The sequence below is a fragment of the Labrus mixtus genome, chromosome 9, assembly GCF_963584025.1.
Source record: "Labrus mixtus chromosome 9, fLabMix1.1, whole genome shotgun sequence".
In the NCBI taxonomy this organism is placed as follows: Eukaryota; Metazoa; Chordata; class Actinopteri; order Labriformes; family Labridae; genus Labrus; species Labrus mixtus.
Genome location: NC_083620.1, coordinates 26,420,454 through 26,444,953, shown reverse-complemented (window position 1 = coordinate 26,444,953; position 24,500 = coordinate 26,420,454). Strand labels below are relative to the sequence as shown.

Sequence of the window (24,500 nt, the reverse complement as noted above, 5' to 3'; positions counted from 1 at the left end):
GAGAAGAGGTCCAGAGAAGGAGACGGGATTCAACCAAACTATGGATACAACAACGTCGTCGTCCTGAATCGTGTCATTGCTGCATGGTTCCACATATCGATGTTTTAGTTTTACAAAAATGTGGCGCTTTAAACAGACCCTCCTGACCTCCTGGACTCATTTGTGTTTCTAATTCAAGGTCCCTTCATGTTGGCTCCTTGACATGAATGATGGTGATGTGAAGAGAAGTCGACCGGCCAAAGAAGAAGAGGTCGACGGGTTAATGTCGGACAGCGGTGAGAGGAAGTCAAAGGATGAAGCGTGATCAGAGGTGACGCTGACACCCAAACTGAATCCATTATTTTAATTTTAGAATTTAATTTTCTTCAGTCAATCAGATATCCTGATGATGTATGATTTTCTTGCAATAGATCATTTATCGTATCTTATTGAGTGACCCTGCAATTCCCACCGAGAGTATTTACTGTGTTTACGGTTCAATAAGTCACAGGAGAGAATCTATATATGCAGATGATGTGGCTTTCTGCTCGGACGGTGAGAAACTAAAGGGGATGAGGGACAACACCTCAGCGTCTGAGGACATCGTCAGTGAACACATTGTTCAGCCTGTCCACAATACGAAGGCATCAAATACTGACACTTTCTCATCGACCTCGGCGTCTCATTACAGACTTAAGACGTACCCGGCTGTCAGCTAGCTGTAATGCTAATGCTAACCTGTCTGTGGAAATATTTGACTCTCAGAAAAAACCAAGAACCAGGAGACCAGTTTAAAATGAAACCAAGAGTTTCTCATCCTCTCAGTTCAAACTTCTTAAAGGCTTTATATGTGATTTTTTGATCCAGCAGATGTCGCCCTGAAACCAAAACAACTTGCGCTGCATTGTTTGTGTTAGCATGCTAATGCTAGCGATCTTTATTATGCTCGTATCTTCACACTGCATGTAAATTTACCTGAAATGAGCGTGATCTAGAAACACAGTTAAGCAGTGAGTACAGTATGTTATTCTTCTTTTCTCTAGTCCCTCAATTAAACAACTTTTATACACGAGGGGAGGAGTCAGCCGGCCGTCCGGGCGATGTAAACAAAGTGAAGATAGGACTCTGAAAACTCTGAAAACATCACAGACAGTGGGACTCGGGTGTTACACCCATTGTAGACAGTCATGACTCACAGAGTTATTTTCAGAGGATATACTTGATTTCTATTATATTTAAGAGTGAAAAATCACATAGAAAGACTTTAAGGTAACTAGGACACAAACATTATATCTGCTTGATTAGCAGCAGTGTGTTGGCTTTCTTGATTAAAAGTTTGTAAGTAAGGAAGCTCTGAATCTCTCCTCCAGAGGTTTCATATTTCCCTCTCAGTGTAATTAAAATGCAGAGCAGCTTCTGCAGTGAAACATCAGCAGTTCAACACGCAGTAAAGCTGTATGTGTTTGAAATGAAAATGTGTTGAACCACAAGAGACGGAGGGCTTTTATGGTCTCAGGTGTTGATCAGAAGCAGACTGAAGGATTAAAGGGGAAAGATTCTTAAAACATCATCAAAACTAAAATGAGAATCTATCTTTTTTTTTTTTTTTTTTTTTTTAATTTAATCTCTGGTTTCCCCCTCAGCTCTCGCTCGCAGAGAGCAGCACACGCTCAGGCCACGTCTGCCCTGAAGGTCAAGTGAAGGACGTCCTTCTTTGTCACAGCCTCTGAGACTGAACCAGCCGACACACACACACACACACACACACACACTTTTATGCTGCGTAAATGTAAAGACAAACACACTGCGCATAAAGCATCTCTCATTGTCCTCGTCGGGATTCTATGAACGGGGATTCTGGAAAAAAAAAAAAAAGGTTTCGGGATATCGACTCGTCCAAACAATGGGGGGAAAATGGCATTGGGGTTTCCATGGCAACTGCTGCAAGCTGCTAAGAGGACTGCTTTGAAAACATATGTCAGACTTGAGTGGTCTGTTCACAGCGAGCCTAGCAACAGATTCTGTGTGCAGCCTATCACACTGTCGCAGCTCGGCGTTCACTGTTCCAACATTTGACTTGTTGTCTGTGAGCGGTCTGAACGACGGAGGGGAAGAGACGACTCCCTGCAGGACAAGAAGATGTAAACATATACTGTATATATATATATATATGGATTCAGCTGTACCAGCACACACTCTTTATTTAAAACTGAGCTCAAATAAATATATGAATTAACTGTTTGGTAGACTTACAGAAAATCAAGATTTATTTTTACTATAAACACATTTTTTAATCTAGTCTCAATGTAATCTGTCCAACATTAACCCGACTGTATCTCTTTATGTTTAGCTTCATATCATATTGTGTCAAACTTCGGGACATTTGGCCTCGCTCGTTTGTTACAACAAGATCGAGATAACTTTATTTTCTTTTTTAAAACAGCCTAAAGTTCTGCTGTCATTCAGATTAAAATCAAGGACAGAGGGGGGTTTGTCTACGTGTGATTGACCTTCCGCTGCGGCCCGTCATCCAGAGGTCACTCCTGGTCACTTGTGGCTACAATTGGAGCGAGATGGCAACTTCCAAAATGTCAAACTCAAGGCTTCACAAACACACAGGGGACTGTTTTAATCTAGTCTGTGAGAATAAACCCAAAGTGTTCATTACAGGGATTAGAATAAACACAATGAGTTTACAGATGTTAAATAGTAGCGCTTCAGTTTGACATGTTTGACCCTCATCAGTTTACACACGGTCAAGTCAGGGCCCTTAAAGCAGCCAGCTGCACAACAAGCTTCATCAAACCTTCATCATATTCAGAAGGCACGTTGATTATTCGCTCATCATTTTAACCAGCATGGTCGTTTCAGAAGACACTGATCATTAATCATATATATTGTATTAGTAATAATGCTAAACCTCTGCTCATAAATCCACCCTGCTGCTCAGCTCCACACCTGTATAACAGCTTTCTTTCTCTTCCTTCATGTCTCCCATGTGGCTGAATTTGTTTTTCTGTCGCTGCAGAGGAGGTGGGCGGGTTGTACCAGCAGCAGCTCAATGCCATATCACTGCCACACAATGTGACAGCGAGGAGGGAGAGGGAGAGACATATGAAAATAGATGAGAGGCGCAGGGAGGGAGGGGAGATATGAGGGGGAGGGAAGAATTGGAAAACAGGGAGGAAGGTTGATTGGGGGGGGGGGGGGGGGGGAAGAGGAGAGAGGGATGCGTCATACCTAAACATTAGTATGCAATCAAGTTGTTGGTGCGGTAAGGATTGTCTCTGTCTGTCGACGGCTGCTCTGCAATGTCTCTCTCTCACACACACACACACACACCTACACACACACACACACACACACACACACACACACACACACGCTGGCAGTGACACCACACAAACAACAGGACATTTACTCCCTCTATTGTCAGGGGAAAAGAAAGGAAAAGAAAAGAATAACCATTTTCTTGTCAGTTTGTGCAGAAGAGCTTCAAACATCCTGTCATCGATCCGCGTCACATTTCAGTTTGAACAGAGCGGCTTATTAGAGACACACACACACACACACACACACACACACACACACAGTTCATGTTCGTATGTTTGTAAGATGTCCTATAGAAGCGGCTTGTGTCCTCATTATGCTAATCCGTGTCGGGCCCACACTGCAGCTCTCTGCTCTTTTTTTCTGCTTCTCTTTAAATCAGAGTTCATCCCGCGGCTCGGTGAATCCACAACCAGCAAAAACAACAGACATGCATGTGTGTGTGTGTGTGTGTGTGTGTGTGAAAGGATTTTGGAAACAATGCCAGTCGGTGAAATCATTTTCATGTTGGTCCATATTTGTTGGAGCATTAAAAAGCACATGTTCACATGTTAAGGTGGAGAGTCCTCATTGTTTCTCCTGGCTCATTCAATAACACCACACTCTTATTTCAGCTGTTTTTGTGAAAAGTAACTGAGCCACACTAGCTTTTAATTGGAGCTTCTGTTTTCAACTTCCTCTTAGTTCTGATCTTCATAAATCCCTCCTAAAACATCTCCAGCTCTAACTGTGAGAAGCTTTTTTTTACGCAGCTAGTCGCTAAACAATTCTTGATATTTTTGCTTTATTCCCTTTGCTAATTGTTTTGCTGAAAAACACCAAGTGAAATTCCTTTTCTGTAAAAATGTATTTGGCAATAAAAACTGATTGTGATTCTGAGAAAGTGATTCTGTTTTGTGCAGGGAGGCAGTGAGGAGTGGGCTCTCCCTGAACACTGCTGCAGTGCCGATGTGAAGTGAGAGAGGGAAACTCAACTCTACATTTGCAGACTGTTTAAAACCAAAACAAAGAGCTGAAAGACGCTTAACTGCTCTGAAGAAGTGAGCATGGGGAAGGTCGTGATCTGTGTTTGTCACATTGAGCACAGCGATCAGATCTGCTGTGATTATTAAATATGGATGAGAGCAGCTTTCTGTCTTACCTTCGATGTGATCAGCTCCGTCTCGCTCCTGAAACACAACAAAAAGACAGAAACGAAGTGGAGAAACAGAGCAGAAAGAAGAGCCGGAGAGAACATGTAGATAAACTGTATTTTATGTTGTTTGTAAATAAAAAAAAGACACCGGAGAGAGAAAAAAGGGGAATCAGAAGTCATTTGCGTTCTGGTTTTTTGCCGCCACCCACGGCAAGCAGCAGAGAGACACATGAAGCAGTGCGTAGGCTTCTCTTTGTACCGTAGAAAATGCATTTATTAAAGCACAGCTTCCAGGAGAAAAACAGAGGAACAAAAAAAACTGCAAGATCGCAGAACATAGAAAGTACCATAAAATTGATAAAGAAGAAATCACTGTACACGCTACAGTGCTTTTAAAAATCACAGCTTTGCAATGTGCTAAATAGAACATATATAATGATATATTTATATATATATGTACACATATTCAACATTCAATAAAAGTCTTTTATTGGCAACATGTAGAGATGAGATCATCAAAGCAAAAAGTACAATCATTGTTCTTCAGCTGCGCCTGGTGTCAGTGAATCAGAAGAAGGATGGATGAACGTATGAAGAACATTTTCACATCATTTATTATCAGCTTCAGACGGCTCCTCATGTCTCTAACATGTTTCTATACTAAACGTTTGTTTTTCAGTCACAGGAAAATGTTTTCAAGACTGAAATCTTGATTTAAATTTTTCAGAGAGCAGAAAGTTCTCCTTCAGTCTAAAACAAAACGATCGTCATCTGTGAGACACGTTTCATCATTCTTTAAAAACTCAAACTCTGGAGATTGTCATAGAAATGTTTTTCAGTTTAGCCAAAAATATTTGTTTGAATTTAAAACGTTATTGTTAGAAATCATATATATATATACTGTATATATAATTCTATTTCCACTTTCACAATGGAGTCTAATTAAATGGATATTTAAATATCTCATATAAAACATATTCACTAAAAAGTGCTCCTTTTATTTGGCCTTTTTTAAAAGATTACAAATCTTTGTTGCACTTGAAGAGTATTTATTCAGAACGGTCTTTCCTTATTCAACCGCTTCTGAAGTTCATTATTTATTTGTTTCTTCTCGCACTACTTTTTAAAAAGTCTGATATATTCTTAAATACCCCTGCAGGGCAGACGATTCATTCACACTTAGAGGCACACAAACTGTCTGAAGCAGCAACACATGAAGCTGTACTGAGAAAAGAACCAATCGTTGATCTGCGTTCTTTGACGTCTTTCTGATTGGTTCTTTGATTTAAGCTCTTAAAGAAACCTTTGAAACTAACCTCCTCAGCGTGGCGCTCTGCAGGTGAGCTGCCTGAACTGAAATGATGGTGTTTATCTTCCTCTCAAACAAAGACTCGAGAGGAAGAAGATCATTGGAGAAACACGTTTGAACTCTACGATGGAGATTTGTCTTGATAATAATAGTTCAGATCTGCTGAGAGTTTTCACTGAGGTTTGTGTTTGTAGGATGTGGAAAATGCTTCCTTCTGTCTGACAGAATCAAACATGCTCGACCTGTCTGTCCTCCAGCTGCGAGGTCTAAAACGTCACAAAGTCAGCTGCATACGTTTCTATTGACCACAGAGTTTAGACGAGAGTGAACTGGATGTTTGAACGTGTACTCTAACAAATATAAGATTGTTTTCTTCCTGTGATGAGTCCTTCAGAGTGCAGCTGTATGAAGAGGAAGATTTCAAATATATCACTCCTGTTTTAAAAAAAAAAAGTGTGACAATCACAGCAGTGAAGCAGCTAGCTCCACGTTGCAGCTATGAACATCATCTGAAGGCATCACAGATACGACTTTGTCACAATGAAAGAACTTTAAGAATATCATGACGCTGCGGTTGCTCACATTGACCTTCCAGCGCTCTGACAGATTGCTGTTTAGAGTATCGATCGGCTTTAACGCTGACTCAGCTCATTTGGTGGAGTGCGGTAACGTTGTTCTTAAAGCATGAGCCTCGCATGAAAACACAAACTGTACCGCAGGAGACACACTCATCCGTCCCTGCAGTGGTTAAGAAGAAGCCACGCATCAGGATGTTTCTTCTTCTTCTCTTTCTCATTCATAGAGATTAATAATCACCATTAACAGTTCAGAGGAGGCGCTGACATGTGACTCGTTAACGTTGCAGTGAGCTCTTGCAGAGTTTCTTCAGGGACAGAGAAAACATCCAGCATGAATAATTGACTGTAACACTCTCTAGGTTCAGCGTGCCCCTCTCTGTCTGCTCACGTCATGAACTTACAGTGCATCAGTACTTTTTCATACTCTGCACAAACGTGTCACATCTGTGCTTTTACAGTACGAGATGAGCTGATTTGCTTGTTGCAGGATCTGATTTAGTATATGCTGAGTGTGTTTCCACCATAAGTACCTGGCTCTTTGAGTGGTTTTTTTTTTTTTTTGAATGTTCCTCTAGCCCATTGTTATCCCACTGAGGACTAAAGACGTGAAGAAGAACAAATAAGTCAGCTGTCTGATTCTTCACTAATCAGAAATTGTTAACTCTGCAACCCCTAAAGTCCCCGTACTTTTGCTAAGTATTAAAAACAGGGATGGTTTGCAGGGTAAAATATAGAAAGAAGGAACAAGTGTCCACATTAGAAACTAACACCGGCTCTTGTCCCTGCTTTAAAAACCTCTTTTTGAGTTCCTCGAAAAGTCTCTGGGAAGATTTCCTGTGGTGGAAATCTCCGACATTTTGCACTGACCCGCTTAAAAGTTTGCAACCGTATAAGTCCACATTAATCCTCATAAAGAAGGCCACAGCTTCGGTGGGGGGGGAAACATGGCACAATGCAGGGTTACAGAGCATGTGCATTAGAAGCATGTTTTTCTGCAGCACTCCAGTCTAACCCATTTATCTTCATCCCCACTCCTCTCTTCACAGGAGCATCATGGGAATTCCTGTGGAACCTCTTGGGTTTTACCGGGATCTATTCTTAGAGTTCAGAAGAACGGGGGAACATGTAAAAGAGTGAAAAGAACAGACGAGGAGGAAAAGGAAGTCGATATGCAGCCTCGGCGAGGAGAGGGGAAGCTATTAGCCGTAGCAGCTGCTTTTGTTAGCGCTGACAGAGACGAATAAGCTTCAGCTGCTGTGAGTTAAATAATGACGTTTCCCTCTGCAAAACTTCTGATTTCATGATTTATTTAATGAGTCCTTTACGCCGTGTTGTGGGAGATAATCTCCTGATATCTTGAAGTTTTAAATCATCGCCGCGGCTGAGAGACAACAGTTTGCCGTTTGAGCGACAGCGAGCGCCCCAGATTCAGAGGAGTGTGTGATCTATGTGTCGGTACGAGACCTGCAGGAGCACAGCTAGTTTATCATGGCGGCTGTCACAGAGGCTCACACACACACACACACACACACACACACGCTCCATCCTCTGCACTAAAGTAGGGCAGCAGAGACTGAGAACACCTTTGAGAAAGTTACAGAGATAGACTTGCACATAACAGAGGAAACACAGATTGAAGGTATCTCCTGTTTTACCCCAGAGAATATTTAGATTTCTTTAAATAAATCTGCTTTAAACATGAAGCTTGAACAATCCTTACTGAACTGAAGCCAACATTTTAGGCAGGAAAATGACAAAATAGGATGATTTCCGTGTTGCTGCACTGATACACGGCTTGACTTGTGTTTTCCTTGACTTACTTCAAAATGGATTGACCTGATCTGCTTTCAGAAAAGCACATTTTAAATTGAAGTTCACTCCACCTAATGCACAATGACTCATTCCCTGCACGATGCCCGGAGCATTAAAAAAACCAGACAAATGTAAACAGCAGGATCGTCTCCCTGTTCTTTAATTACATGGTGTGTTTCTGACAGGAGGTTTCACTTTAATATTCTTATTTAAGAACATTTCATCCTGTCTTATTGTAGGTTATAAAAAACCCCTCTGAGCAACTTACCTCCTGTATCCTCAGAGGCGTTTGTGGCTCTGACACACCCTCACTACACCTTTTGGGAGCTGAACTAAGGCACATTAAAATTCATCAGCACAATGGAGCCCAGCTCCAGGGCCCACGTTTAGATAATGTCCTGCATATGAACCTCTAAGAAGACGTCGTTCTAATGCAGGAACACACTGAGATAAGGCTGTGACTGAAAGTTTTCATGGAGGCGGAAAGAATCCTCTGCTGATACACAAAGAGGGTCCAACAAGAGGAGGCATGTTGTGCTCGCTGGCATTATGAAGTCGAGATAAACTTTTCTGTCCCGATATCCTTCCTACTGCAATCTCCCCTTATCCTATCTTTAAAGCCCGGTGCAGTTTCAGCAGATGTCTGTTCATCACCAGTCTTGCTTGAGGTTTCTGCCTCTTAAAGGATGTTTTTTCTTGCCGCTGCAACTTTTGCTAAATGTTGCTAAGTGCTCATGATGGTGGATTTAAGTTTGGTCTTTGTCATATATCAAAGAGTAAGGTCTTTTACCTCCTCTTTGGAGAGTGTCTTGAGATAAGATCTGTTATGAATTGGTGCTACACAAATTAAGATCGACTGATTTAAAAGCAGTGCTTTTTTTAGGGGCAAACGGTAGCCATCCTCTAGAGCAGGGGTGGGCAACTGGCGGCCCCCATCAACCCTCAACGTGGCCCTCAGGTCAATTTATACACATCAATTAATTGGAAACATGAAGAAAAGATGACAAAATCTGCCATGAAATCATGAAAACCAGAAATACATCCATAATAATATCTGATCACTGGTATATGTTGAGTTCAATTTGAGACATAGTTGATTTTTTTTAATAATTGATTCATAATTGATCGTTTTTGTAAACTACAATTTGGCCCTTTGGCAGGGAGAATTAATTGAATGTGGCCCTTGCCGTGACCAAAGTGATGTCATTTATAGGGTCATTTTGTAGTTTTGCTGTGATTGAGTCGTAAGTTTGTGATGAACATGTCCTCTGATATAACAGAAGATCTTTTAAAAAAAAAAAAATACTGAATAACATTTTAATTAGCTTAATTGGCTTTTCTGATTTAAATAATTTCTTCAGCTTCAAAGATTTGTCGTCACTGATCGTGCAGCTTTCTACTTCCTGAGAGAAAAACTATCGAATTGCTTTAATGAACTTCAAGAGTCTTCCTGTTTGTCTGAGTCATCCTCATCCTCGTCCTCGCAGAGCTCTCTGCTGTGAGTTTTCTGTCTGAGATTTTAACTTTGTTTTTTTTGTTACCATGGTTACGCCCCTGTCCAAAAGGAACACTCCCCTGTTGTTCCTGTGAAGTCTTAAAGGCAGAAGGAGAAGTACAGGATCTTCATTCTTGCAGTTTTTTTTTTGCAAATAAACAATCTGCCTCTGTTTCTAAAATCATACCGCGAATATTTTTGGAATATAAAGTCGTTGTTTTCTGAGGATCAATGTGGAAATGTAAAGACCTTTTCCAGGAAATAAACGCATCATAAGTGATTAAGATTTTGATTGGCTGCAAACAAAATCTTCTTCTACATAAATAACCCTGACAAGCTTGTTTGAGTTGGAGAGAATTTGTATTTTAAAGGTGCTGTGGTCTCAGTCTCGCCTCATGTTAAAGACCCCAAAGTGTGGTTCTAATGAAGGAGGTTTGAATGAACCAATCAGATTGTTTTGCTCACTTTGAACTTCAGCCTCCATGAAAAAAAAGTGTTTGAAATCTCCCTCTAATAAAATATAGTCACAGTTTATGGATAAAGGTTGTTCGAGATTTAGATGCTGCAGCCTTATAAATGTGCAGTTTGAAAGAATGGATATTTATTGAGGCTGCTTTAGCGTCCTGGATGACCCGTGTGTACGTGCTTGTTTGCAGTGATCCAAGTGATCAGGATCGTGTATCATTGTGCACTCTAAAAAAACACACCACAACACGCCGTGACCTTCTCGCTGGAAGCCGGAGGAACTTCTTTAGTGGCTTATGGAGAAAGGTGTGTGGAAGGAGAGTGACAAGAGGTTGGTCGGAACCATGCTGTGAAACTGTGACTCCATTTCCCAGGGGGCTTTGCAACAGCAGCGCAATAAAAAAAAAAAAAAGCCACTAGCCGCTTAGCCGATGGCATGGAGAGGGCGGAGACGATTTGGCCAGCGGTCACAGGAGCTGATTGGCTGGCTTGTTTTGTGGAGTCATGGTTGGATGCGGGGTGCAGGTGTTTGTTGATCGGATGACGCTGGTGCACAGGAGGATTGTGGGTAGATGGATATGTCAGAGAGTTGAACCCCACCCCCTTCTTGATTGTGATGCCTGTCGGGTGCAGGGAGGGCAGGAAGGTGATGTGTGGAGGTGGATCAAACCCTGATTGTCTTCATCTTTTAAACATTTCTAACACGTTGACTCGACTAAATCCAGCCCTCGGAAAACCCCTGGAATAATATCTGAATGGAAGCACATTACCAGGTGCCATGTTGGATCAACTTTTACTGTTTAAACTTACCTCTTAACAAAGTCTCTACTGCATTATCAAAGTTTCCGATTCTGGTTTTACAGAGAAATGTGTGAGGGCTTGCTCTTTAAGACTAAAGATGTTACTTTGCTTCAATGGTTTATTTTACCCATAACCATGTACAAATAAACAAAACCTTTACAGCTTTGTATGGTCACACATTTAGCATTCATTGGTCCATAAGCACTCCTCACGGCGACATGAAAACACTGTAATAAGACAACCGACATTGATTCCTAGCGTCGGCGTCTCAACGTTGCACTGACGTCACAAATGTACCATCCATTCTAACAGTTTCATTGCAAATCAAAAATAGTCACATGCAATGATTGAAAAAAATTACATTACCTCATGTCACATAGAAAGTAAGCGAAAAAAGTTCCATCATTTAGAAATAAGTACTCTTCAGAGATTTGTCTCTTCTCTTTTTTTTTTTTTTTTTTTTAAGTCCTAGACATTCTTTCAACAGCGTTGTTGGTCTCATTTGGGTTTGTAAACATTAGTTACAGTAACTCGCTTCATTCACCTGACTGGCTGCGTAGCGTCAATCAATACTATCAATCAACTGATCGAGAGGGGTTGGTCAGTAGTCAATCAAAGGAATTTTCTGGTGGAAGGACATGATCGTCTTTGGGCTCAGTTTTTGGGGGCGACAGGACACCAGTGAGAGAGCGGAGAACAGACTAAACAGTAGATTCATATTATTATTATAAGACACCCTGAGAATCACAACTACCACTCTTCATCCCTCATCTACCCTCTCTCTTCCTCTACCTCTTCTTCTAAAGGAACGATCATTGTCAGGTGGGCGTGGCCTCGACGGTGGTGGAGGAAGATGGTTGGTTGGTAGGTTGTTTTTTTTTTTTTTTTTTTGTTGTGGGCGGAAGCCGGGTTGCCATGCAACAGGCTCCTCGGTGGTTGGCATGGAGACAGGTTAAGGTGGAATCTGACCTGGTAAGGTAGTATGCAGCACGTACAGTAGTATGAAGAGCTTAATGTAATAAACAGCTCTGGAGACAAATACACACATTTCAACCAAGTGCATCTTATGAAGATTAAAGGGTCATTCCATCCAAACATTATTTCTAGAGGTATCTAACTTGGCAGATAAGATCGGCTTTAAATCTTTCTTTAAGATTTCTGTCACCAACCCCAAAGAAGGAACTTTGTTTTTGGTGCACTAAACGTTTTCATTGGACCCACGTTCTGCAGTAAAAATAGTCCAAATAAAAAACGGTTGTCATTGAGGTAACTGTTTCAGAAAAAAAGAGCTTTAAATGTTAATTTTTAGTGCATCATTAACTAAATACATTTCAACTCCATTGTATTGGGGTTGGAGTCAGAAATTAAAGAGACAAATATCTCAAAACATCAACGAACAAAACACTTTTAGATTTTGGGTGAAGTGACCCTTTACAAGTCAAACACCTTGAGGTATACTTAAGAAGCATTTGTTTCATCTTCAAACTGATGAAACATTTATAAAAACAAAAACCAAGCGCCCGTCACGTTGGAGCGCCTGAATGTGTATTTCTCCTCAGAGCTGCATGTAACAGTAGAGTGTGACAGTAGTATGTTATCGATGGAGAACATCACATGGGGCTGACGTGGTGTGCAGCAGAGGATGGCGCAGGGGGGAGGCGGTAGTGGTGGACAGTGATTGGTTGATTTGGTTTGGTCAGGTGACTGAAGGGGGGGTTATGGACAGTCGAGTTGAGTCAGATCACATGATGAGGGTTTGCAGCTATAACGTCAGGAGGTTCCATCAGGAAGTATGGAAGCCTGACAGGTTTTAGCTTTTGGTGGACACTAGACAGAACACCCACCCTGACCCCCACCCTCACAGACACACACACACACACACACACAAACAAACAGTCACACACACTCATGACAGACACACATTTAGCACGTTTTGCATAGACACAAACAAATAAACACACAGATTTGTTAACTCACACTCACATGCACATTCATGACAAACAAACACACATCTGCTCCAACATTTCACACAGACCCACATACACACTCCATGACTCTCACACACACACACACACACACACACACACACACACTCAAACACACACACACACACACCCACCCCCAGACTTGCGATGTGTTACTGTGATGATGCAGAGTGTGGTGGAAGGTGAAGAATAAGACAACGGAAGACAGGTGATGCTAAAATGAACATTTATAATGACTGCTGTTGCTGTCGCAAAATAAGAATCCTTAAAAAAAGACCTCATATATATTAGCACTAGATTGCCCACTTCACTGGTAATCCACAAGTCAAGAAACACAACTCACTAGGTTTTTTTTCTCTTTACAAACACAATGCTACAATTACATTAAATATTCAAATACTCTTTAAGTCAGTTAATGAATGTTGTTAAAAGCAACCACTAAAATACTAAAAAATAAAAACAAAACAATACTAATATTAATTCACCTTTTTCCAGTCGTTCCCTTTTTTCTTGTTGCGTTGTTATTTATTAATAGTATAATAATAATAATAGTCTGAGAAATAAATAGCTCATGTGGTGTTCTCAGGGCGATGGGGCAGGCAGCATAAATCAAGAGTGGAGCTCAGAGCAATGTGGTGAAATGGTGGAAGTCGAATCTCACGGTAATACTTTCAAAATGTCTCGGATGTACAGGCCATATATGAGATATGTCACAAGTTTGGGTTCTGCAGTCGGACGGGATTGTTTGAGCGTCCCCTGCAGACGTTAGTCGTCTCTAAACTATCATGTCATGTGATGTAAACTAGGACTGTATTGCACAAAAGTTAGCAGCTCAGCGTCCTCATTTTGTAGCCCGGGAGGAGCTTTTGTATTCTTTTTTTTTTTTGTTTGTTTTTTTAAAGAAATCAGTCCACCTCCCTGGGTTTCTTTTTTTCCAACCTGGAGGAGCCGAGTCGAGCCGTTTTCCACGATGATATGTATCTAACACGACCAAGCAATTTCAATAACTATGGCTGATGATAAAAGATACTAGCGCCACTACAACTCACGGCTAGGAAAACATCAACAAATGTACAAAAACAAGCCTACGTTGAGAATGGCTCGGACTACTTCTCAAGGTTAGAATTATTACTCGATGAGCACAGGTTTCTAAAGAGTTGCTAGGCAACCAGGAAGCTAAACAGCGAATACAGTAGGTAAATCAACACTAATAACAACAGCACAGGTTAACACAGTAGAACTAGCATAGCCGATTATACAGGCAGACCTAACTATCGGATACAGAGGATGAAGAGTGATGGTCCACGCGTCCACTAGTACCTCTTTATGCTGCCGGCCCCTTTCTGCTCAACACTTCTCTCTTTACAGCTCGGCAAAAAATCTGACAAGAATATTTACAATGAGAGAGAACAAAAATGAAATTGTGGAGAAACAGTTGCTTAGTGTTTTTTTCTTTTTTTTGTTTGTCTGCATTTCTTTTTTTTGGATGTTTTTTTTTTTTTTTTTCCTTTCATGTTTTTTTTTTTTGTTCTTTTTTTTCCGACTTATATCTCAGAGAATTGTCCCCAATGATGAGCAACAAACAAACAAACAAAAAAATCCAATCATATCAGCTAGCATTGCACAGTCTCAGAGAGGGTTTTTTGGGGGATGGAATGAGAGTTATCGTCCAAACAGTTGGATGAACACAGAAGGGGGGTATAGGAGGAGGAGGAGGAAGAAGGTCAATAAAAGTTCATGAGGGGGGTGAAAGTTCAAAAAAGTTCAAGAAGACAGAGGATGGCTGCGCAGCTGACGGTGCGTAAAACACTCCCCACACCACCGCGCAGGGGCGGTGCGTGTGTCGGCGTGCGTGGTTTGGATGTTAAACGACAACAAAAAAAATCATCATTAGAAAATGGAGTTTTTGAATCTTTCCCATCGAGAAAAATCAAATGGAGCGAGAGCGAGAGAGGGAGGGAGGGATAGAGAGAGAGAAAGGGGTGAGGGGTAGAAAGAGGGGGGGGGGGGGGTGAGGAGAGTGAAAGGTGCCCCCAACACTATGGCACACAATCAATGAAGTCCCACAGGCTGAAGAGATGACAGATTAGGAAAGCAGCTGGCATGAGCGGTGGGGCTTTTTTTAGGTAGGTTGAGAGGCAGGACAGTAGGTAGGTAGCCAACCTGCAGAAGGGTTAATCCTTGTCGGGTTTAGCTCTGTGGGGGGTGGTGAGGAGGAGGAGGAGGAGTGGTGGTGGTGGGGGGCAAGGTGCTGTTCAAGTTGAGGCGTCATGAGCGACATCATGTTATGAGGGCGGAGCATGCTGGCTTCATGGGTGCTTCCAGGATGGATGTCCGACACACAAGAACAACTCAAAGAAACGCTTGGAATGGTAGTTGTTGTTGTTGTTGTTGTCTTTTTTTTTTTTGTTTTTGTTACTTCCTCTCTGTTCTATTTTGGCACTCGAGAGAGAGAGAGAAGAGACTCGTGGGAGGTGGAGGAGGAAAGTGTGTGTGTATGTTTTTGGGCGAAGAGGAGGAGTGGGCAGTGAAAGTGCAAAAAAGAGGGCATGGAAGAGTGTGTGTGTGTGTGTGTGTGTGTGTGTGTGTGTGTGGGAGGGGTAAACAGGCTACACACAGAAATGGCATTTAGTTAAAACTGGTCTATAGGTTAGACAGAGCATACAGTACAAATCAAAAACCAGGAAAAAAAAAAAACCAACAGAGAACGAGAAGAAGGAACAGAAAAACAGTGATATGACAAATGCAGTCTACACTTGCTGGTGCTTCGATGGGGCCCGAGTTGGTGGGGGGGGAGGAAGGGGGGGTGGTTGAAAAAGGGGGGAGAGAGGGGTCCCATAAAATGTCGTAGAGGTGGGGAGGGTCAGTGGTGGGTGTGGGTGAGAGTGGGTTTGTGGAGGTGGCGGTGGAGAAGGGGGGAGGGGACTATGTCAAAGAGAGCCACACCCACTGAGAAGCGATGAGGTCACCTGGTGAGAGTTAAGTTTGCATTCCTCTACACATCACAACAATTCAAAAAAAAAATTAAAAAGGAGAGGAGAAGAAGAAAACATGGCTAGCCAGCTACGTGTCAGCACAGACAGCACGAGCAAGAAGCGACCTGAAGCAGACAGAGAGAGAGAGAGAGAGAGAGAGAGAGAGAGAGAGGAGCATGCACATTGAAATACACCTACAGTAAGGCTACACATCTACAGTAGTCTCGCACACTGACCCCCCCTCAGCTCGGCCTGCCGTGCACAGTAACAGCAGGACGTTTAGTGCAAACATGTCGGGAGGAGCAGAGAATTTTTGTTTTTTTGTTCTTTTTGGGGAGTTTTTTTTTTTTTTTTTAAAGAAGTGGGTCGTTTCCTATGGCAACTTGTGTCAGGATACAAAACATGACCACACTTAAAAAAAAAAAAAAAAACTGAGCTTGCATAAAAAAGGAAGGAGGTGGACACGCTTTGGCAATTTTTTTTTTAAACTTTTTTTTTCTTTGACACTGAAGCCAATAAAGCATCGAATTAAAACAAAAATAAAAAAGAGAGAGAGAGAGCGGGGGTGGAATCAGGATTCAAAACATTACCGCCTTAAAAAAAAACACACACTGGCAATGTTGGCTGTTGTTTCTCTCCCCGAGATCAGAGCTTTGGATTGCATATCAGCGGAGTGAAAACACAATCTGTCCCAAATTCTGCAGCGAGGCGCCTGAGGGAGACCCAGACAGACTTGTGTGTGTGTGTGTTTAAGGGGGGGGGGGGGGGGGAATAGAAGGTGAAGGAGGGGGAGTTTATCTTCCCTCTTTCTCACTCCCTTTGCCGAAACAGAGCGGGCGGGGCCAGAGATGCTCCGTGTTATATTTGAGGTCAATAAGGTGCATATCAAGGACAGGACAGGCCAGAGCTGTGAGTGTGAGTGTGTGTGTGTGTGTGTGTGTGTGTGTGGGGGGGGGGGGGGTCAAAGGACAGAAAACAGAGTTCAACTCAGAGCTCGAGACAGCGCATCGAGGGTTAGTAATGTTAGAATACAAAAAACACAGGAAAAACACAGGAAAGCCTCTACTGCACGTCATGGTCAGAGGAGTGATATGCAAACTTATGCAGAGGTGAGTACATTCATGGACAATCTCAGTCTTCATTTGAAATTCAATCCTGATTATTTTTTTTTGTTTCTCTAAAGTTTGGCAGCAACTGAGAACGTTTGGTACAAGCTCGCTCAGCAAGTAGCAAAAATATTCCTAGGTTTTGTTCGAGAGTTTTTTTTTTTTTAATCCTTTAGAGGAAGGTGAGACAAGTCAAAAAGACAAAATACTTATTCTGTTTGTGAAGTCGAAAAAAACATTTTGTTCACCAGGACTCAGCGCGGTCGCATCGAGAGAAAACAACAAACATTTGAACGCGTGTTAAAACAATATCAAAATGCTCGACCCCTTATCGGCATGCAAAGATTTTGTCTCCGGAAAAAATGAATGCCACACACTTGAATGCCTAATTTTTTTTTTTTTTGTCGCTTCTTTTTTGTTTCTTTGCTTTTTTCCTGTTTTTTTTTGTTGTTGTTGTTCACGCTTCACTTTGATATCATGCAATATAGACGTGCAAAAAAGATAACATCTATTTCCACAAAATACATTTTCATTCTAACTATAAAAGGCTGTATTTAAGAATGCTATCAAGTCACATTTTGAAGCATCATGACGCCGACCTATGACTATATTGATTTGTCTAGCCCCAGAGTCATAGTGCTGTTGCATTCTGGGACGTGTAGTTCCCAGAGGCCTGGCTAACACTCGGCTAACATGGCGGCCCCCTCATCGCGTGGCAGGAACAGAGAGGGCTGAAACTAACTGCAGTACTGAGGCGACTCCAGCGTTACTTTGAATAAACCGTCATGTGGTTAATCCCTTCATATGTCAATGATAAATATGCTTCATTTGGCACTTTTCACATTTTCTTAATATAAAAGTATGTCTCCTCTTATCTAATGTGGTGGAAAACAACACATTTAAAGACCTATTTTGGCACAGGTTTAACTTCAGGTTAGAATGACACTATTATGAACTTATCTTCAGCTTATCACTGAGCGTGTATTACACTGCCACTTCAGCTAAAGGACAGGTTTCGATATGTTTTTAACCTTGTATTTTCAGTACATCAGTTATTATTCAATAGCAGCATCTTCCACAAATGAAAACAAAAACTTGACCTGTGTAAACCTATTCAACATCTACAGGTAAGTCCAAAAAGCTCCTACGGCAGACGGAGGATTAAAGACAGGACAAGACGACATGCCACTACATGTATTGCTTCCAGTACGAGTCACATTTTTTTATCTCAAGCCCCCTAACAGTACGTTTACTAAAGAGATCGGCTGTTTTTAAAAAGACAAACCAGGAAATATCGAACTTAAGTTTTGATTCATGAGATGAAGTAACTGTCCCGTATCCGTCAACTCAGCTGAGAACTAGAACAGAGATTTCAATGCAGTTATTCCATCGTGCATGTACTGTGCTGCACACCAGGAAGTTATCTACTCGAAGCTCTTCAGGAAAATTTGGCAACAAACTGAACCTGCTCTTAAAAATAATAATCTGCACCTTATGGCTTTTCAAGAAGATGCAAAGCAGGCCGGCCCTGAAGGATAATAACATAACAAAAGCTTAGAATGTAAAAATAACTATTTCCAAAATCATTTTAACTAATTGAACGTTGGTTCAACCATTAAAAATGTTAGAAAATATTGAGAAATGCTGGTTAAAAGTTCAAAGAACAGTCCTATAAATTCCTTGGTAGACAACCAACAGTGAGAACGAACACATTTTCAATTTACACTGATGAAAGAGGTGTAAATGCAAGCAAATCCTCAGCATCTTTTCCCCCTCTATGAATGATAAATAAAGCAGTAGAATAAAAACCCTGCTTACAGCACAGTACAGCCCCACAGTGGAACAAAAGCACACTTTCTTCCTCTGCCTCTAAATATCAAACAAAGCTCCAGTCAGTCCCCATCAACGCTAAAATATTCCCTCACGATATGTGTATGTTTTTATGTCTGTGCAGCAAGGTATTCCAAATCAATGTTACAGACAGATTAAGAGTGTTTGGTGCCCTGCGGCCTCAGCTACCACTTCCTCTGCAGGTGTGGTCGAAATTCTTGCGTCAGGGGCGTCTCCGAGCCAAAAGAGAACCGAGACTCGATCTGTGGTGTTTTGTCAGGGGGCAAGCAGCAGACATGCATTGATCGTAAACACCAGACATAGTCACCCATGGAGCGATGTGGTAGGAGGAGAGGGGGGGTGTCAGGATGGGAGTGCACTGGAGGACGGGTGGGAGGGAGGGTGAGGAGAGTGTGGATGGTGTTAGATGGGAGTAAAGAAGCCTCCTTACCAAGCTGTGGAGATAAACCCTCACTGGCGCTCCAACTCAGAGTGACACATTCAGAGGACTTTGGGGTCGGATTGGTTTCAAAAGAATCTTAAGTTGATGGTTTTTTTTTAATCTTAGAGGAGTTTCCTCCCCTCACGAGGCTGCTTAGGTCAATAAATCAAATGCTCCCCCTCCACATTTTTTGTCATTTTTACATTCATCACACTTGGTCTCCTGTTGGAGTTTGTGTCCAGGATTTTGCTCGTTGGATGTACAGTACATTATCAATTTTATGAAAAAGACACAGCTGCAATAGAAAATTGAAATTTAGAATTTGTTCCAGTCTCTTTTAATCTGCTTCTGGACACCTAACACTCCCCCAACATCCCACCCTCTCATTACACAACACTTTATCAGGACCACAGGACAGAAGACTCTAATGATCTCAAACTCTTGACCTCATTGATTGATCTTCTTCATCGACCTACTCTCCTTCAGTATTCACACATGATACGTCAATTTCCTTGTGAAGTTCTTCATATGCATTCGACATATATTTCATATATGTGTGTGTTTTTTTTTAGTTTTTTTTTTTTTATCCCTGCCATACAAAAGCCGTCCAATAACTACAGCTCACGTCCCTGACCTCACAGGCCGAGAGAGCCGCTCCCTCGCTTCACAGTGCATTAAGACAAAATTCAGTGTACTCCGATTGTAAAAAACAAAACACCAAACAAACAAAAAAATAAACAACAAAAGAAACATCTTCAGCAGCCTCCTGGGTCTACAGTGGGCAGTGAACCTGTTGCCATGGGAGACCTGCAGCTTGCCGGAGGCAGAAACGAGCTCATCTCTCTGGATGTATGTTTTGAAATCTCTCCTGTCTGCCCTTTACCTGATCGGCAGGCGGACGGATGCTTGATAAGGGCAAAGATCAGTGAGGATATTCGTCTCCCTGACTGATATGCACGCTGCCTGAAAACAGCAAAATCTACGAGCGAGGATTGCAGATTTAGCAGTGCACCCGGGGCCAACAATGTTCCCTCGTCAAGTTTCAGTGTTTCCTCTGACTCAATGTTTGCATTTCTCAGTAGTACGTAGTGAGTCTTAAGTGCTCTAACTTGATCTCGTCTGTGGTTCATCTTAGGGTTTGGAGACCACAGGCTGTAGCAGTTCATCTGAGAACGAGTCTCAGCTCAACTCAATTATTCATTTTTTGTAACAATTTGACATTGTAGGCAAACTGTAGCAGGGCATTTCACTACAGATATAGAACAGCAGGGATATTTGCAGCATTAGCTCGGTTAGCTTAGCATGATAACAGGAGGTTTCAGGTTAATATAGCTGCTAAAACGCTGCACAGCAGCCTGTGTTGTGAGTGGTTTCAAGATATGTTCTTGCTAAAAATCGAGGTCTCCCTGCAGTCTGCATCATAGATATGGAGAATTCCCTTTTCTAGCACCAAACATGGCATTATAGTGTGTGTGTGTGTGTACATGTGTGTGTGTGTGTGTTCGTGTTCCCTGGTCTGCTCTCTGACTGGATATATAGAAGGTGATCCTTCACTCTAATGACCTTAATGCCTGGGGCGGCTTTCTTACTGGACTTAAATAAGACATATATTACACTATGTGACATTACTATTCATCTTCAATCCACTTAAATTAAAAACAAAAAGATTTAAATCAAAAATAGTCTCATTTACATTCATGTCAACCTGAATTCACAGATAAAAAAAAGAAATAACTGAGTTTTTTATGGGTGAACTCATTAATAAATAATGACGATGGTGATGATTTCTATCGTAATAATCAGGACAAAATCATTAACAGAATTATCACAGCAGATGCAGAGAATGCCACAGATCCTGTGTGTTTGCCGCAGCTTGCACAGTATCACTCTCGTCGTTTTCTAGGTTTTCGCACTACGTGAGGTCATCAGCGTGCGCCGGGGCCGTCTATCTCAAACACTAGAGCTGCGTATGGGGGACAGGGGGGGACGGGGGACGGGGGGGGGCACTACGTGTCATTACACCCCCTGCGGCGCTGCACTGCTTGTGGGATACATCATGGGGGTATAATGGGGGGTGGAGATCGGGTGTGCTTGTGTGTGCAAATGAAGGAACGCCCAACTGATTCTCTCCCGCCAACACCCCCCCCCCCCCCCCCCCTCGTTCACCTCACCCTCCCTCCCCCAAATAGAGGGGAGGAGGGGGGAGATGAGATCATAGGTGAGAGTGTTAGAGTGGTCGAGGGAAGTCGGGGACGTTCCTTCTCTTCACACACCGGGCTGAAGTTTGCAGTCTTGCTCATTATAAAACCTTATAAATGGGGTTGGGGTGGGGTGGGGTGGGGGGCAAGTAGTGACGGGGGCTTTGGGGGGGAGGTGGGGCGAGGGGGCTGAGGGGCAAATCAAATCTAGAAGAAAAACAAAAACCCTGCAGGAGGGTGGTGAGTGTGGGCTTCAGGGGGAGGGAGGGGTAAGGGGTTTGCTTCCATAAGGAAGGGATTTTGGATAAGGGGGGGTGGGGGGGGGGGGGTGGAGGATTGTACCTGGTAGAACCCTCCTCCCCTCCCCCTCCGTGCCCATGCCCCTCCCTCACTCCCCTCACTTCCTGTAGCCTCTCAGGCAGTCGGCCTGTCTACATGGCATTCAGCTTTGTCCACACAATACACAAACAAACAGACAGCTTAATTTACTAAACAAAACAAAAACAAGAAACAAAACAATAAAAAATCCCAAAAGGTCAAGACGTTAAGTAATAAAACCTTATTTACATGTTACACATTTTTTTCTTGGTTTTTCAGCGTGACAACTCGCTCCTCTCCCTCCTCGTCTTCTCAGCACATTTTTGCTCCGCGTCAAAAAACTTTTTTTTTTTAATAAAGAATACTGAAAACACGCAGAAGAAAACGGCGCGGACGATTTCCTTCTGACATTCTTGCTCTCCTCTCCTTTTTCCATTCTCACTCTCAATTTTTTTATACTCCTCCCCCGAGCCCCCACTCTTTTTTTTTTTTCCTCTTTTCCTCCTCGTTTCTCATTGGCTGTCAGGTTTAGCCCACCTTCTGTGGGTTGGTGGCGCGTACCCCCTGCTCGTAGGTGATTCGCTGGCTGATCAGGTACTGTGCGGCCTGCGTGGCGGCCTGGGAACCCGTGATGGTCACCTTCCTGTTCCGGGTTCCGGGGATGAACTCGCCCTTCTTGGAGATCTGGATCCTGGCGCCAGTCAGCTCCTGGTACTCCACTAGCGTCTTCCCGCCTTTCCCCAAGATGGCTCCCACCAGGTTTTCCGGCACGGCGATCTCGACCACTTCCTTCGCTCCTTCTCCGAGCTTCTCTGTAGCGAGTAGAGATGACGCCACCAGTGGCGACGCGGCGCTCAAGTAGCCGTTGGTCGCCCCTGTAGCTGCAGCCAGAGACCCCAGGGAGAAACCTCCGAGAGTGGCCGGGTGAGCTGCGCTGGTGGATGCATCGCTAGCGTAGGATGCTAACAAATTAGCTGCGGCTGCTGCTGCTGGGTTAGCATTAGCTGCTACAGCGGCTAACACGCCTGAGGCGGCGGCGGGGTTTAGGCCCAGGCCCAGGGAGTTGGTGTTGTAGCCGTAGCTGGCCAGAGTGTTGAGTGCGGAGGTGATTGCGAGCAGATCATTGCCTGAGAGGCTGGACATGGTGGTCGGGAACGCGCCGACGCCCGCCAAGCTGGCCTGGCCCAGAAGAGAGGAAGCCGTGGCTGCTGCAGCGGCTGCCGCGGCCGGCATGACCTCTGTGGAGTTGGCGTAAGGAGAACCGGTGGGGTTGGAGTTGGCGACGGGCCCGGTGATGTTGGAGTAGGAGATGTTGAGGCAGGAGGAGCTCTGGGGATCCTCTTGAATCTTCTGGACGATGATCTCCACGGCTTTGCGGTTCTGCTCGGGCTCCCCGCTGATGGTGACGACTCGCTCCTGCAGGTTGATGCCCTCGGGCTTCTGGGATAGCTGGACCCACGCCCCGGACTGCTCCATCACTGCTTTGACTGTGGCGCCGCCTTTACCGATGATCAGCCCCGCCGTACTGTTTGGGACGATCAGCTTGGCCTGTTTGGAAGGAGCAGAGAAAAAATCACAGGTTAATCTTCTGAAACAGATTCATTTTGTTATTACAGCAAAGACGCTTCGGCTGGATTTTTAAAAATAAGCATCATCTGTGCATCACTTGAACGTTCCTGAACAGGGAAATTGAAGTAAAGGATTTCCTTTTGATTCAGCTGAACTCATGGGTTTAGAAGATGTGGGCAAAGAATCAGAGGCAGGAGGAAGCAAAGTGAACTTTCCGCAGCATATGTTCAAAAGAGAGTCAGAAAGAGACAATGTCACACCTGTGATTTAGCGATTAATCATGCATGACAAACCAGCCCTCCTGAATTCAAATTACGCAGCGAAGTGAGAAAAATGAAGGATAGTTATGCGATGAAGATCAGAGATGAAAAATCGTTCTTTTGTCATGCAAAACTCTGTAAGTCGGAGCCCACATCGCTCAGCTCAGAGCGGACTTTAAAGGCAAGGTCGGTGTGAAAAGGACTTTGTCGGGGCGCTGCTTTCAGAGGCGTCCTCGAGAAGGACGGAGACTAAAAGCGCCAAAGAAAAGACGAGAGAGCGAGAGAACCATGTCTGAATACAGAGTTGTTGATGTGTCTGTGTGTGTTTGTGTCAGCCGTGTAGGAGAAAGATCAGAGATATATATATGAAGTATAAGTTATCGCAATGAGAGCACCTTCAGCAGCTCAAGCTGAACATTACTGAAGAGTTTTGTCTCCATGTTTTTGGTTCATAATGAAAGGAAAAGCGATGAAGTGCGAGTCGTTGAGCGAACAGGAGACGAAAAGGTAGAGAGGTAAACAGAGTGGGAGGAGAGGGAGGGAGAGAGAGGGAGAGAGAGAGAGGGAGAGAGAGAGAGGGAGAGAGGGAGGGAGAGAGAGAGAGAGGGAGAGAGAGAGAGAGAGAGAGGGAGAGAGGGAGGAATTGTAAAGAGGCTACTTGTGTGAAAAAAATAACATTGACTCCCAGGGGTCAGCGTTGCCATGGAAACACAGCTCCAGCATTCAAAGGGTAGTGAAAGAGAGTGAGGCAATGACACACACACGCACACGCGCGCACACACACACACACACACGCACACACGCACACACACGCACACACACACACACACACACACACACACACACACACACTCACACACACACTCAGAGCAGTACATTGTATTTCACAGTTTTGCATAAACACAGTATGAGT

General features: G+C 43.2%; 1 protein-coding gene across 4 annotated transcripts in view; it reads right to left on the bottom strand.

Moving 5' to 3' along the window:
* Positions 1 to 13,098: 13,098 nt before the first annotated feature.
* Positions 13,099 to 24,500, bottom strand: part of nova2 (NOVA alternative splicing regulator 2) — an 85,317-nt gene continuing 73,915 nt past the window's right edge. For all 4 annotated transcript variants that reach the window (XM_061047146.1, XM_061047147.1, XM_061047144.1 and 1 more), the window contains one exon: positions 13,099 to 23,306. In XM_061047146.1, coding sequence (XP_060903129.1) covers positions 22,287 to 23,306 — 1,020 coding nt within the window. In that variant the 3' untranslated portion in view covers positions 13,099 to 22,286. The remainder of the gene's footprint in view (positions 23,307 to 24,500) is intronic.